The 15,553-nt window shown below is 37.9% G+C and overlaps 1 protein-coding gene and 1 pseudogene across 13 annotated transcripts in view; one reads left to right on the forward strand and one right to left on the reverse strand.

Annotated features, from left to right (window-relative positions):
- ENPP2 (ectonucleotide pyrophosphatase/phosphodiesterase 2) overlaps positions 1–15,553 on the reverse strand; it is a 109,112-nt gene that overhangs the window by 59,043 nt on the left and 34,516 nt on the right. For all 13 annotated transcript variants that reach the window (XM_068525630.1, XM_068525628.1, XM_068525625.1 and 10 more), the window contains exons 3-4: positions 5,018–5,173; positions 723–848 (exon numbers count right to left, since the gene is read on the reverse strand). In XM_068525630.1, the coding sequence (XP_068381731.1) occupies positions 723–848; positions 5,018–5,173 (282 nt within the window). The remainder of the gene's footprint in view (positions 1–722; positions 849–5,017; positions 5,174–15,553) is intronic.
- On the forward strand, positions 6,040–8,496 carry LOC137751149 (cyclin-D-binding Myb-like transcription factor 1 pseudogene; annotated as a pseudogene).

Raw genomic sequence — 15,553 nt, forward strand, 5'->3', positions numbered from 1 at the left:
CTTAAAGACAGAAACTGCATATTTTTATATGTTCGGCAGTCCATTGAGTAGTATTTATTATTGGAATAAAACCATCATATTTGACAATCAGCCCCACAAAGTCAGCACACATGCATGTATGGCTTTGGGGTATAGCAGGAGCTATTGGTGTCCCATCCCCTTTAGCAGCTAGTACCCCCATTCCCATGCTGCTGCTGGTGCTTCGGCTTACAACTTACAGCTAGTGAGTACAAAAGCCATGCCCCTTGACTCAAAGGTAAGAACTCTGGGATTTACTTTCCAGAGCCCGCAGTAGAGCAGACCAAGGTGAGACCTCCCCTGACGCCACATCCTTGCTTGCTTTCCCCTCTCCCACATCCCCTGCTCCCTTATATGGTTTTCTTGCAGAGCACTCTTCCAATAAATTCCATACACAGAATTCCTGTCTCAGGTTCTGCTTCTAGGAAACCTGACCTAGGACCAAGACAGGAACTCTTTTAGAAATCTCCTCATTATTCTGGCTGTATCTAATTATAGAACTTGGGGTTATTTCCTTGTTATTTCAGGTCAGTGAAATGCAGAGAAGCAAAACTAAGAAAGAAGCATGAGAAATTAGGAAGGACAACTCATTCCTGCCTCCCAAGCCCATATCCAAGGTGATATATCCACAATATCCAAGGTCTCTTCGAACATCTCCAGTTTTTATTCTTTTAAAGATCAAGCCAACCCAAGGAAACATGTACCTTTGCAAACCACTTGGTAATTAGTACAGCAGTCTCCCCTGGCCAAGCAGTCCTCTGAGCAGTGACAAGCATTGTCTTCATTTCTTACTTCTCCGCATCTGTCCTTAGTACACTCCCAGCCGCCAGCTGAAATCGGCACAACAGAACACTCACTGCTTCACACAAACCAAATAAAAGAGGCCACAATTGCTTACAACGTTTGCCAAGAAAAAGAGCTAAAATCCCACATCATTTAATCTGCTTGTGAAATTAGAGTTGGCCTGAGGCCTAGATGATATTTGGAGGACTTACAAATAGGATGGATTTTTAATTTTTCAAATCAGAGTACAAAGCCAAATGCCACTGGGCTCCTTTGGAAAAATGAAACCCTTAACCATTTGCCAACTGTCCTAAAAGACCCAATACAGTGTGTAGTGTGTAAGGTTTGTGATAGAGATACCTACCATTGTAGGCATAGTTGCTATAGCTGGACTCTTTTATTTTCCCAAGTAGCTTTATTTAAACTTTAATCAGCTTGATTTAAATACAAATGATAGTGCAACAAGGACCTACTGTACAGCACAGGGAACTCTGCTCAAATTTTGTGACAACCTAAATGGGAAAAGAATTTGAAAAAGAATAGATACATGTATATGTATAGTTGAATCACTTTGCTGTACACCTGAAACCAACACAATATTGTAAATCAACTATACTCCAATATAAAATAAAAAGTTTAAAAAACAATAATAGTGCAACTAAATGGCCTCTACCTGCTATAAGATTCACTTGGGGGTTAAAGTCCTAAACAGATATGAAGAGTATAAAGGTATACTAAAAACATTCACAGTTCTAAGCGTTGACCAAACTGTGGCCCAACCCACAATCAGAGGTCAGAGTCCCTATTTTCAAGGAGGTCAATTGCTAGGTTACAGATTTCTATCTGAGCATACTTGATTGGGAGCTCACACTCAACTCTACCAAGAAAATACCTTCAGAAAAGTAATATTTTTATTTTAAAGAGTGTGCTGTACTTTTTGTGTGACTCTTCATCTGCTAGACTGTAAGCTCTATGGAAGGAAAATCACATCTCTCCTCTCACCGCTATATCTCCAGTACCTGAGTCTATCTGCCTGGCACATGCCAGGTAGTCCATGAACACTTATTACATCTAATTGAGAATTACCATGAAAATAAAATACGACTCTTTAAATTTGGGGTTGCTGTATTGAGAAACTTCATAGTTAATTCATTTATTCAATAAATACATCTACTATATTTTCCATGTTCTAGGTGCTGGGGAGGTAGTGAAGAACAAGGAAGACAAGGTCCTGTCTTCATGGAGCTTACATTCCAATTGGGAAAGACAGACCATAAGCAAGTACACTAGTCAATGAGATCATTTCAGCTTGTGCTAAGTGCTGTGAAGGAAATAACAGGATGGCATGGATAGTGAGTGACAGGGGTGGGCCCAGTCTACTTGACGTAGAATGGTCAAGAAACGCTTCTCTGAGCTAAAGGACACTTCAGGTCTTCACCTTTTACAACATGTCATAAGTGGAAAGCAATGATTTTAGAAAGCAGTGCTGATTGACATATATACACTAATATGTATAAAATAGATAACTAATAAGAACCTGCTGTATAAAAAATAAATTAAATAAAATTTAAAAAAAAAAAAGAGAAAGAAGTGCTGCTCCTTAATAATATTCTACCTAGAGATACTACTGCTATGTGAATAAATGGATAAGGAGATAATAGCTGCCATACTAGAAAACAACGCAACTACTGTCTAATTTCCATTCTTTTACAATTACCTTTGCACCCTGATTCCATTCTCTGATTTTTTTTAATATCCCCTATTTCCACTGCCTTCTCTTCCCAAGCAGAATAAATGCTTGGAATTCTTTTGCCAGGGTATGCTATTCCCAATGGTTAGCAATTTTCCAAGGTTACTTTGACTGATAGAGGTCATGTGAGTCTTTTTTCCTCAATTCAAAGATAACTCTATCAACCAGTATTCCTCTCCTAGTTTATTCCTCCCCTAGTTCCATAAGGAAATCCCTTTGCTTACAAAAGAGCATCACTATTAACAAGCTAGGTTTATTGAGAAATTACTAACTTTGTATAAGAATGAAATTTTTAAAAATTCAGTGAACTACAAGTAAGGTATGATTCAGTCAGCTGTATAATTTTCAAAGCAAATATGGGAATAAACATAAAAAACATTGAACTTTATTGGATAACAAGAAAGTTACCTATCAGAAAAATATTTTTAAAAATGAGAACATGCTGAAAAGGGAGTGCTGAAAAGCCCTTGTGCCCTTTGAGAGAAATATCAACTTTGAGAAGTGTAATTCTGTAATATATATTTAAATTTTAAAAATGCATATACGCTTTGATCCCCAAATCCCATTCCTCAGAATTTATCTCAAGGAAAATGGGCAAAAATATGAATATGCATGAAAAATATTCATTGATACATTGTTCATAATAGCAAAAATTACCGAAACATAAATGCTGATCAGTTACTCAATTAAGTAGGCTGCATCTGTTCAATGGAATACAATGCAGGCATTCGAAAGGGGGATGTGTATAAAGGTACATAAATACAGATACACCTCACACAGGCATAAATACACACAGGTATAAATGTGTACACACATTCTAAACACACACCCAATCTCAGAGTTTACACTGAAACATTGATTGTGCTTATCTCTAGAGAGTGCTGTGTCAGCATAGTAGAATCTCAGAGATTTCTGTTTGCCCCTTCAACCTTTTGTTTTTATTTTATGTTTTATTCTTCCACATTTGGCCTTGTTCATTTCCACAGGGAAACGAACTACTTTAAAGTGTTATTATAGCCTATATTTATTAAACTTGGGAAGAAAGTCATGAGCTACATTCAGAGAGAGCTAAGCTAAAGTCAGGAGATCCATTAAACTTTGCAAGGAGCTCTAAGATCAGGAATCCGGAGGGCTGAGATGACGTGTCAGGGACAAGATACTCAAGGTAGAGAGGAAACATACAACATTAGTTAGTTCCTCAGTGCCAAGCAAATACAGACCGCTGGTTTGAAATAACACTTTAGAGCCAAAATCTCTCCTGGAACATCTGTTCCATCCATATATTCAGGTTACAAGGTTCTCAGCATTTAAGTTTACAAACCCACAACTAAGGAAGCTGGGGGAAGTTCCAAAGGAAAGTAACAAAAAAAATGGCCAAATGTTTGGAAAATGTATTATGCAAAAAAACAGCCTAATAAAATTCTTCTTATCTGGGGTGGAAAACAAACAAATCAGAACTAGTAAGGGGGATGACATAGGTTTTCATATAAATCAGCAGCTATTTCTTTAGTAAAGGAGAGTAATGTCTCTGTTTCTAATGATGCCATTAGAAAAATCAGACTAATGTTAATGATGATATAAGTCAGATTTTTGAAAGAATCATCTAAGCATAAACGTCTGAAAACAGGTAATAATTTATCAAGAGAGCTGTAGAATCTTTGCATCTAATGGTGTTAAGAGCAGGGTTGCTCATCACCTTTCCCAGAAAGTTTGAACGTGATGTTGCCCAGAGGCATGATGGATGGCCTACAAGGTATCTCAAAAGTCCCATCTAAAGTGTTAGGCTTTGGAAACAGAGCAGGTAGAATGGCAGGAGTCTCCAAAGTGCTTCTTCTCAACTCATGTATATTCACTCAGAGGCCTGTATATTCTACTGACTCTTCCAATAGGGAAGAAATGTAAAGAAAGGTCAAGAACCTGTAGAGGAAGATCTGAGAGCTGCCTTGAGCATGCGACCCCAAGTAGAATTCCATAACAATTTTCTACTTGCACTGAGAACAGGGAATGACATCAAAGTAGTATAGTAGTAGACTATAAGATGAAATAAAACAAACGTTAGAAACTGGGCAGGCAAACAAAAAAATTAAAGTTGAAACAACAACAACAAAAAAACCCCAACACTTAAAGAATGTGCACAATTTCAGCCCAGGTATCCTAGCAGTGAATGAGGGAATTGACAGCAGGAGACAGAAATGATAAAGATGAAAAAAAAAAAAGGCTGGCCACAAATACTTCCAAAACTAGCAAATAATGACTGCAGCTGCAAAGAACCATCTTTGTGTGGGCATTATGTGGACACAACAGTCACATAGGGTGTGCTCATAATAAAACTGATAATCATTCAAGAAACAAAACTAAAACTCACGGTTTGGTTTGGCCAAAGCAGAATGGCAATGGCAGGGTGTACAACAGCAGGGGGTCTTAAGCCATCTAATCAAGGCTAGAGGAGACTCAAAAGTTACACACCTGTCTTCAAACAAAGCTCGTCAAAGTCATGGCAGCAACTGCTGTAGCTCTTACACAGGTTGTCACACCGACAATCAGGGGGTCCGACCTCTTGAAGTTCAAAGCATCTGCCCTTGCAAGATCCGGAGGTGTTGGTCCAGGGGGAGTCTGATAACACTACAAGGTACAAGAGACAAAGGCAATGGGATTAGGGAATGGGTTATGTTGATATGGAGGGGTGACCCTGTGTAGCAATACAATGCGGTGATGCAGTCAGACTCTGGCTGAGCAGCCGGATCCATCACCCGCCGGCTATGTACCTTCAGCAGGTTCCTTGTTCCAGTTTCTTCATCTGTAGAGTGGAGGATTAATAGAAGCAACTCGAGGTTACAGTGAGAATTAAATGAAACAAACCATGCAAAACATTGAGCAGGGCGTCAGCCATACAGAAAGTAACAAATGTTGGCTATTGGTTTTACTACTGTTCACAATGATTATTACTACAAACGTGAGGGTTAGTTTCTCTGTGGATGCTGTGATGCCAACAGAGAAGAGAACTTTGAAGTATATACTTAGAAAGAAGAGTTCGCTCCCCTATTCGAATACCCATAGCTTTTGTAAGGAAAATTGAGCCTAAATGTTCTGAGAACAGTCTGAACAGATGGGATTGGAATAGAAGACTGTTAAGATCTCTTCCAGCCATAAAATCTACACCTATAACTAGGGTTACACAAACACGAACTCTACGATCTCGGCTTTTCAAACATAAATCCTCCTACATTATCTTCATATGATATGATTGTATATCTAGAAATCTCAAGAACCAACTAAAAATTTTAGGAAAAAATAATCCAATGAGATAAAAGTTCCACAAATTTGTAAAATACAGGCAATATAAGTTCAAAAATTAAATGGAAGCTCCATTCATCATAGTACCTAAAAGGTAAAATATCTAGGTATAAATTTAATAGGATGTTTAGAACCTACATGAAGAACACAGTAAAACTCTACAAAAAAAGATACTTTAGACTCCAGCTGCAGCCACTCTTGCCCGTGGCTGCTTCCTCCATCCTGGTATTTTTTGGAGCCTCCATCCTGGTTCTTCCAAAGTGCCCGGACCCAAAACAGGAATGTTGCAGAGGTAGGAACATGGAGGAGAAACAATCTGGATAACATGAAAGTGATGCTGGTGGCTAAGGGAAGGCAACTCGATTCTGTGGGAAGGGCTATAGCTGATCCATCTGTTTTCTAGTTGGTAAAAAAGTATGTGGACAAGACCAAAATTGAGTATTGAGGCAAGAACTTCATTGAACATTACAAGATTTGAGTATGAGCACAGTTGAAGAGGATTCTGACACAGTAACAGTAGAAACTGTGAACTCTGTGACTTTGACTCGGGACGCAGACGGGAACCTCATTCTTCACTGCCCTCAGAATGAAGCTGATGAAATAGACTCAGAAGATAGTATTGAACCTCCACATAAAAGGCTTTGTCTGTCTTCTGAGGATGATCAAAGTATTGATGATTCCACTCCTTGCATATCAGTTGTTGCACTTCCACTTTCAGAAAATGATCAGAGCTTTGAGGTGACCATGGCTGCAACCACAGAGGTGGCAGATGATGAGATTACTGAGGGAACTGTGACACAGATCCAGATTCTACAGAATGAGCAACTAGATGACATATCTCCCTTGGGTAATGAGGAGGTTTCAGCAGTTAGCCAAGCATGGTTTACAACTAAAGAAGATAAGGATTCTCTAACTAACAAAGGACATAAATGGAAGCAGGGGATGTGGTCCAAGGAAGAAATTGATATTTTGGTGAACAATACTGAACGCTATTTGAAGGCACGCGGAATAAAAGATGCTACAGAAATCATCTTTGAGATGTCAAAAGACGAAAGAAAAGATTTCTACAGGACTATAGCATGGGGTCTGAACCGGCCTTGGTTTGCAGTTTACAGACGAGTGCTTCGCATGTATGATGACAGAAACCATGTGGGAGAATACACACCTGAAGAAACTGAAAAGCTCAAGGAGCTCCGGATGAAGCATGGCAATGACTGGGCAACAATAGGGGCGGCGCTAGGAGGGAGTGCCTCTTCTGTCAAAGATCGGTGCCGACTGATGAAGGACACTTGCAACACAGGGAAGTGGACAGAAGAAGAAGAAAAGAGACTTGCAGAGGTGGTTCATGGATTGACAAGCACTGAGCCAGGTGACATAGTCACACGGGGCGTGTCTTGGGCAGCTGTGGCAGAACGAGTGGGTACTCGCTCAGAAAAGCAGTGTCGTTCTAAATGGCTCAACTACCTGAACTGGAAACAGAGTGGAGGTACTGAGTGGACCAAGGAAGATGAAATCAATCTCATCCTCAGGATAGCAGAGCTTGATGTAGCCGATGAAAATGACATAAACTGGGATCTGTTAGCAGAGGGGTAGAGCAGTGTCCGTTCACCACAATGGCTTCGAAGTAAATGGTGGACCATCAAAAGGCAAATTGCAAACCATAAGGATGTTTCATTCCCTGTCTTGACAAAAGGTCTCAAACAGTTACATGAGAATCAAAAAAACAACCCAACGCTTTTGGAGAATAAATCAGGATCTGGAGTTCCAAACAGTAATTCCAATTCCAGCGCACAGCATGTTCAGATCAGAGTTGCCCGCCTGGAAGACAATACAGCCATCTCTCCAAGCCCCGTGACGGCCCTGCAGATTCCAGTCCAGATCACCCATGTCTCTTCAGCAGACTCCCCTGCTGCTACTGTGGACTCGGAAACAATAACACTAAACAGTGGAACACTACAGACATTTGAGGTTCTTCCATCTTTCCATTTACAGCCCACTGGCACTCCAGCCACCTACCTACTTCAGACAAGCTCGAGCCAAGGTCTTCCCCTCACTCTGACTGCTGGCCCCACAGTAACCCTGGCGGCGGCTGCTCCCGCCTCTCCTGAACAGATCATTGTTCATGCTTTATCTCCAGAACATTTGTTGAACACAAGTGACAACGTCACAGTGCAGTGTCACACACCAAGAGTCATCATTCAGACAGTTGCCACAGAAGACATCACCTCTTCCATATCCCAAGCAGAACTGACAGTGGATGGTGATATTCACTCATCTGATTTTCCTGAGCCTCCAGGTGCCCTAGAAGCAGACACTTTCCCAGATGAAATTCATCAGCCTAAGATTACTGTAGAGCCGTCATTTAATGATGCTCATATATCCAGATTCAGTGACCAAAATAGCACAGAACTGATGAACAGTGTTATGGTCAGAACAGAAGAAGAAATCTCTGACACCCACCTTAAACAAGAGGACGCACCCTCCCCTTTAGCCCGGGCTTATGTTACTGAGATCCCATATTCCAACAACATCGAGAAGAATCAAACATCACTGGATCACCTCTGGGCAGTCCTGTTTCAGAAGACTCAAAAGATGTTGAGGATTTGGTAAACTGTCATTAGGTAATTCTTAGAAACAGGTAGTTCAGGCAAAGAAGCCACACTGTTAATTACAACATCTCCAAAGAAATAGGAGCAACCCCCAAGAGGCTTAATTTACCATTCCTCTGGCTTTTAAATAGCTACAGTGCTCAAGCCACATACAGTGTTGCTGCTATGACTTTTTACCTCCTTTAAATATATCATCTGAGGTCTAGTCTTATGACAGAGTGTAGCTGAGTGGAGCACGGGGGTCTCTCTTAACTGTAGAGATCCTAGTGATTAGTGTTACTTGTCAGCAGGGGATCTCATTCACTTTAGCTGAGAGAAGTTTAAAATCACCAAAGCTTAACTGCTGTTTTAAAAGCAGTAATATTCATCTCTAAAGATCAGACATGGCACTCTATCCAGTCTCAAATAGGCCTGTTTATATTTCAGAGAAGTTACATCAACATGGTCTAGAGCTTACCAGTGACCTTCTCCACAAAGATTATCTTCTAAGTAGTTTGAGACTTGGGGTGTGGTGGTTACTTTTGGTTTACCCATTGCTGGCAGTGGGAGCTGATTTAGGCTGGGCAAAGAGGAAAGCATTAAGAGAGTTAAGAAAATTCACTACAGGCTTGTTTGTTTTAATATGGGTGAGAGTAGGAAGACAAAATTCACGAGAAGCTAAGAGTTTTCACCCCCTCAGAACCCACTGTCATCAGTTTACAAAGTTAGCACTTTGAAGTAAAACTAAATGGGAAAGGGAGTAAAGTTGCCTGTCCTATGCCATGACCTTTTATGACATGTCTTGCTATATAAGTTACCCAGGAAATAGTTGAGGAGAGGATCAGAGTTTTCCGTTCACTTAGTGCATTAACTGATGGGGGTTTGATATAACTTCTCCCTCTCAGGCAATTTAAAAAAACAAAATTTGCTTCTGTAATGAAAGGAAACAAATCAAGAGTCATTCCTATACCAGAGAAGGTTAAGCCAAAATTAGCCTCTAGGGCTTTAATGAATATGACCCCTATAGAAAAGTCAAAAAAAACTTGTATAAATTATTTTATTTATTATTGTAATTAGATCTACACAATCAAAGTTGTCTTTTCACCGTCTGTGTTTTTTGTTAACGTGAAATTGTAGTTATAAGCAAAAGTTGGTTGCCTAGGGAACAATAATTGTATATTCAGTTTAACAGAAATAAAAGAGTATTTGTCTTTAAAAAAAAAAAAGATATTTTAAAAGATTTAATTAAGTGGTAAAACATACCATCTTGGAGGTAAAAATATCAATATTACAAAAATGTTGGGAATTCCCTGGTGGTCCAGTGGTTAGGACTCTGTGCTTTCACTGCTGAGGACCCAGGTTCAATTCCTGGTCAGGGAACTAAGATCCCAGAAGCCACGGCACAGCCGAAGAAAACAAAAACAAAAAACCAAAACAACAACAACAACAAAATGCCACTTCTTCCTAAATAAACTTAAAGATTCAATGCAATCACAATAAAAATACAAAAAGGAATTCTTGAAACTTGAGAGGATATTAAATGCTTATCAAAAATAAATATATGAAAACAAAAAACACTGAAAAGGAAGTAAAATATATTCTGAAGTTAAATAATTAACACAGATTGGTTATAGAAAATAAGTAGATCAGTGCTGGGCATGAGGATGAGAAATAGGACCAAATATAAGAGAAGTGATTTTATAATGAAAATAACATTTGAAATCAGAGAAAGAAAGAAGGATTAATCAAGAAGTGAAAAAAAGATTTATCAGTAAGTAGTGCTGGGGTAACTGGCTGACTGGAAAAATTAATCTGGATCCTCATCCTAGCTTACAAAATAATTTCTGATGAATGGAAAGTATAAGCAGTGTCATACCTGTTGCTAGGAATTAAAATTTTTATAAAAAATTTTATACAATTTGAAAGTATCTATCAACATTATTAAAGGCATATGAATCTTTCACCCAGAAATTCCACTACTAGGAATTTATCTCTCACATATATTTGCAAAAGTTTGCCAAGATACATGTACAAGAAAGAATCACTACCTCCATAAATGGAATATTGCCCAGCCCTTAAGAAGAACGAGTCAGATCTGCATAGGCTAATATGGAAAGATCTACAAAATTGATAAACACATTTTTTTAACCAGCAAAGTACAGAAAACTGTTATAGTAGTAAATAGTACATATAATTGATATATTTTGTGTTAAAAATAGAGACAAAGCAATAAGAATAAAGATGAATATAAAATAAAAACAGAGGCCAGAGCTAGAGATGAAAGAGAGGGTGAGAACAGAGGCATTGAAACAAGGTGCCAGTATGAATAACCATTTTTTTTCACTGTAAGAAACTCCTTACAGGAATTACATTTGGGGAAAATGAGAAAGAGAGAAGCAAGGAAACTTCTTACTTTTCTGCAGTTTGAAACGTCTAACATTTTACAAATGTCTTTTTGGGTTTTTGCCTGCTTACTTCTCTCTCTCATGTATATATGTATACATGCATGTGAACATATGTGTTTAAAGTATATGTTATATAATATTGATATATAAATATCCTAACAAATGTTATTTAAAACATGCTATTTGTAATTTTATTTCCTTATTTACATTTACAAATTTTTCATTTTTTTTATGATTAGTATTCATTACTTATAAAATCAAGAAAACACCAGAGGCAGGGAGAGAACAGATGTTAAATGATATTTCCAGGTTCACCGAAGCCATTTATCTGAACATCCTGTTCATCCCTTAGTTCTTTGTCCTCTTTAAAGTCAGAGTCACCCAATCCTCACCCATATGGCATTAGATCAGTTCAACTAAAGCAAACAGATTCACTAGACCATGAGATGTGAAACGCTTTTCCATGGTTCATTCTGGGATCTTGAAATACATACAAAGCACACCAGTTCAGTTTAAGAAATAATGTCAGGTTTCCAACGCAATGCCTTACCTCTGGTTCTTAAACCACATTTTTCTATTGACTTTGGCCAACCAATCAACAGTGCATGCTGGACCCTAAGAAACTATGAGGGGAGGAGGGTTGAGAAGTGGAAAAAGGAAAAATAGAGAAATCCTATAGTAGAGATAAGAAAAAAGATAAAGATTAGAAAAATGCTTATAATTGAATTATTCCTTTTTTAAAGGTACTGCTTAGACAGAATCATTCTAACAGCCATCTAATAAATTCTGAGTGGTATTCATGCCTATGAGCTACGTACATAAATATGCTTGTCTACACTTATAGCTGAGATAATCAGAAGAGATCCAAAGGCACATTGTTTGTAGTTGTTTACTGGCTCCTCTTCTTCGTAACATCCCAGCCTGCATGTGAAATTTTCCTCCATTCATGCCCTTTGCTTTCCCCTCATCATAATCTCTTCTTTCTTTCTTTCCTTTCAAAATATCTGTACAAAATTTTAGCCATTTTAAACCTTTCTTCATCCATTCTATCAACGTGAATTTTACTCTTTTCTTACAAAGTTGGTTATTCTCTAAGTTGATCCCTTACTTTGTCTTTGAAAGTAATTGAATTTCCCTCAATAGCTTGCCCCTATCAATTATAATCTTCCTTGCCAACACTTAAACTGAAGACAGCTTTGTTAAGAAAGATTTGCCCTTAACACTCATAATGCAAAGATATATCTCATAAAAAGTACTCAAGATTGGGTTACCAACAGCTTTCAAATGAGAGTGAATTCCTGGGCCTATGTGGATTAGGGATACACGTGACAAAATTCATTCTTGGCTGACTTGGATTCAGCTGACAATGGCAGGAAGAGAAATAGGAAGATAAACAATTGAGCCATATACTTCTTCAAGTCCGATGAGCCCAAGAACTGAACTGCTGCACCTTTTTTAAGAAAATAAAGTGATAGAGTAGAACAAAGTTCACTTTGCCTTTCCAGGGCCTATTCCATCCCTGCCATCTTCTTTCACAACAAGTTCTAGCCCTGCTTCTTTCTGTAGTTCTGTAATTCATCCCCATGTGCTGGCTTTTTCATTTCATGCCCAGGTTCCATGTCCTTCTCCCCACACCAGGCTAAGCACAGATTTTAGGACTTCTCTTTTTGTTATACCTGATTGAATGATCAAATATGGAAAGATTCTCTGACTTATTATGCCTGAATTCTAAAATCTGTAAAGCCTTCCTTTTCCAGACCTAATAAGCTCAGCACTAACAAGAAAGAAAAAGACAAAGACAAAATGAAACAAACAAACAAACAAAAAACTTCAAAAGGATCAAGTCAGAAATCTGTGCTAGGTGCAATGGGGGTTTGAAATTTTGTATGAGACATTTGCCAATTTAATTACATACTTAAATGGTGTTATTTTACTTCAAAGAAACTAGTCTGTTGCAGAATCTTAAAAAATAAATGTTACAGATCTACACAGACGGAAGTTTTTTGAAAATAGGAACTTTAAATTTTAAAATATGTGTGTATGTACATGTATGATACGCATAAAACAATGTTATACATTTCTTTTTTTTCACAGAAGCATAATTTCATGATTTAGAAAAAAAAACCAATGTAAAACCTGATTTATTTCATTCAAATGCATAATTCTGATAGAAACAAGTGAAATTATTTTTATTTCTTTAAGTAAAACCTTATTTCTAAAACATTCCATCTTAGCATATCGACACAGAGGTAGCGTTGTGGAATTCTGGTGTCATTTATATACGGAAGAAATACTATTGATAATTTAATTAGACTATTGGAAAGAACCTAATTCATGACAAGAGTTGTGACCTAAACATTACTTCATCCTGGAGTCCCAATCATATTTCCCTCCAACTCTCTCTGCAAAATGGAAATTTTCAGATTTGGATGATGGCCAGTGAAGGAGGCTGTATTTAAGTTTGAAAACATTTAGCTCAGCATAAAGCTGGATGATTCTTCTAAGTTTTGTCTGGTCCTGCATTCAGAGTTTGCGATATGACACCCTCTCTGTTCCTCCCATTCTCCATGGTTCCCAGCCCTAGTATTTCCTGACAGTGAGAGTAAAGGCTTGAAATGAAACAGACTGTGGTTATGTCGCCTCCTTTTCAAGAGCATTGAAACAGATCTGGTTCTCCTGTGTCTTCCTGCCCTGTCTGAAGTATAAAATGCAAGGAAAGGAGGCAGACAACGTGAATGACACTCAAGATACCGCCCAACTCGAGGATTTAATACTGTCTGATGCCTCTTCTGGAGTATATGATTCGTTCTTTCTGGTCATACCTTCTTGTACTGAAGTCATTTTTTCTTTTTGTTGTTTGTTTGTTTTTCTTTTTTTTTTTAATTTTTATTGGAGTATAGTTGCTTTACAATGTTGTGTTAGTTTCTGCCGTACAGCAAAGTGAACCAGCTATATTATACATATATCCCCTCCTTTTTGTATTTCCTTCCCATTTAAGTCACCACAGAGCAGTGAGTAGAGTTCCCTGTGCTATATACAGTAGGTGTTCATTAGTTATCTATTTTATATGTAATAGTGTATATCGGTCAATCCCAATCTCCCAGTTCATCCCACCCTCCCTTTCCCCCCTTGGTGTCCATACATTTTGACCTCATCCCTTAGAAAGCAGCACTTACATACAGGCCTGCATGTCTGTATCTCTGCTTCCTAAATACATCATTTTCTATAAATACCTATTACTTAGGCATCACTATTATCTCCTCTTCACAGCTTCCGAACCAGATTTCATAGACAATTTTTTTAATAAATAGGTCCACCTGGGAAGTTTTCAAACACCTGTACTTTCAATGTGTTTTTAAATACAACATCCTCATGTAGAAAGACCTCATAAACTACAAGAAAACAGATTTCTAGATGACTTGAATGAAATTTAAGACTTTAATTTCACTTATCAACCATTCAAATAGCATTTATGAGAGTAGTCAGTAGTGTAAGTCTGAACGATTTACAAATCTGCTACCAAACAATGAAACATCATTTTATATAGCAGGTATTGTCAACTTGATAGGGTGAAAATTTAGACACTGACCTTCAAACAAAATTGGAGGTAAATTAAGTGTATCATCATATACTTAACACTTTATATTCTCATCAGTCTTAGCATGGCATTTTGTTTTAAAAAATCTTTTCGGATAAAGAGGCAACATTACCCCCACTTTCCTGGTTGGAAGAGCAGAGCTCTAGGCCTAACTTGAGTTAGCAAAGGCCTAGCTGCAATCTCAGATCATCTGACTATAACTACAATACCATTTTCGTTAACAAAGGAATTTTCAAATTATGTACATAAGCTCTGAATTTTAGATGTTCTTTTTAAGACATGATCTTGGAAGATACATTCTATTTGAACTCTATTGAAGACGGAGATTTCTGGTTAATGCAACAAGATAGAAGATTCTGTATCGTTTTTAAGATAAATGAAAAACCACTGCACCAAAGCACCAATTAACAATGAACTGAAAAATCCATGCCCTCCTTAAATTCTAATTCAAATTATTTCATTCCATTGACTTAAACTCCCTCTGATTTCTACACTAGATTTAACATAAAATCCCATGACGTGATAGTCCCCTTAATTTTCCTTGCAGAGTAATGACTGATATATCCGTCAGCTTTGCAGTTCTTACATGCTGCTACCCTATCATTGAAGTGACTTTTCATTGTAGAATGAGATGCCCAAAGTTATCGAATGAACGTGAACCTTCTCGCTCCCATCACCGTTGTCTGCTTTCTCCAGGATTCACAAAGAAAAGCTTTACTCATAAAGTTGTTAGAGACACTCTTCATTTCACATTTCCCCATGAATTTCATTCACATTCACATAGTTTTAAACTTTCAAGCCACTAAAAACGGTGATGACTTGGACTGAGCTTTCCAGTCCGTATTAGCCAGTTATTCACAAGCTTATAAATTTCCCTTTGTCTTTCAAGTATTAACTTGCTTCTCTCAGAGGATATCCCATTTCCACCTGGAGACTGGAAGAGTACGTATCACCAACTTCAGTGAAGTAGACTCCACCATCACACCACAAACATACACATATGCACATTACATGAGTGCACACACACTTGTATACACATAAATTCGCTTGCAGTTTTAAAGGTAAATCAAGCTGGCTACATCAGATGTATGGGACAAGGATGTCAAACTGAATTGCA

The sequence above is a fragment of the Eschrichtius robustus genome, chromosome 17 (genome assembly GCF_028021215.1).
Source record: "Eschrichtius robustus isolate mEscRob2 chromosome 17, mEscRob2.pri, whole genome shotgun sequence".
In the NCBI taxonomy this organism is placed as follows: Eukaryota; Metazoa; Chordata; class Mammalia; order Artiodactyla; family Eschrichtiidae; genus Eschrichtius; species Eschrichtius robustus.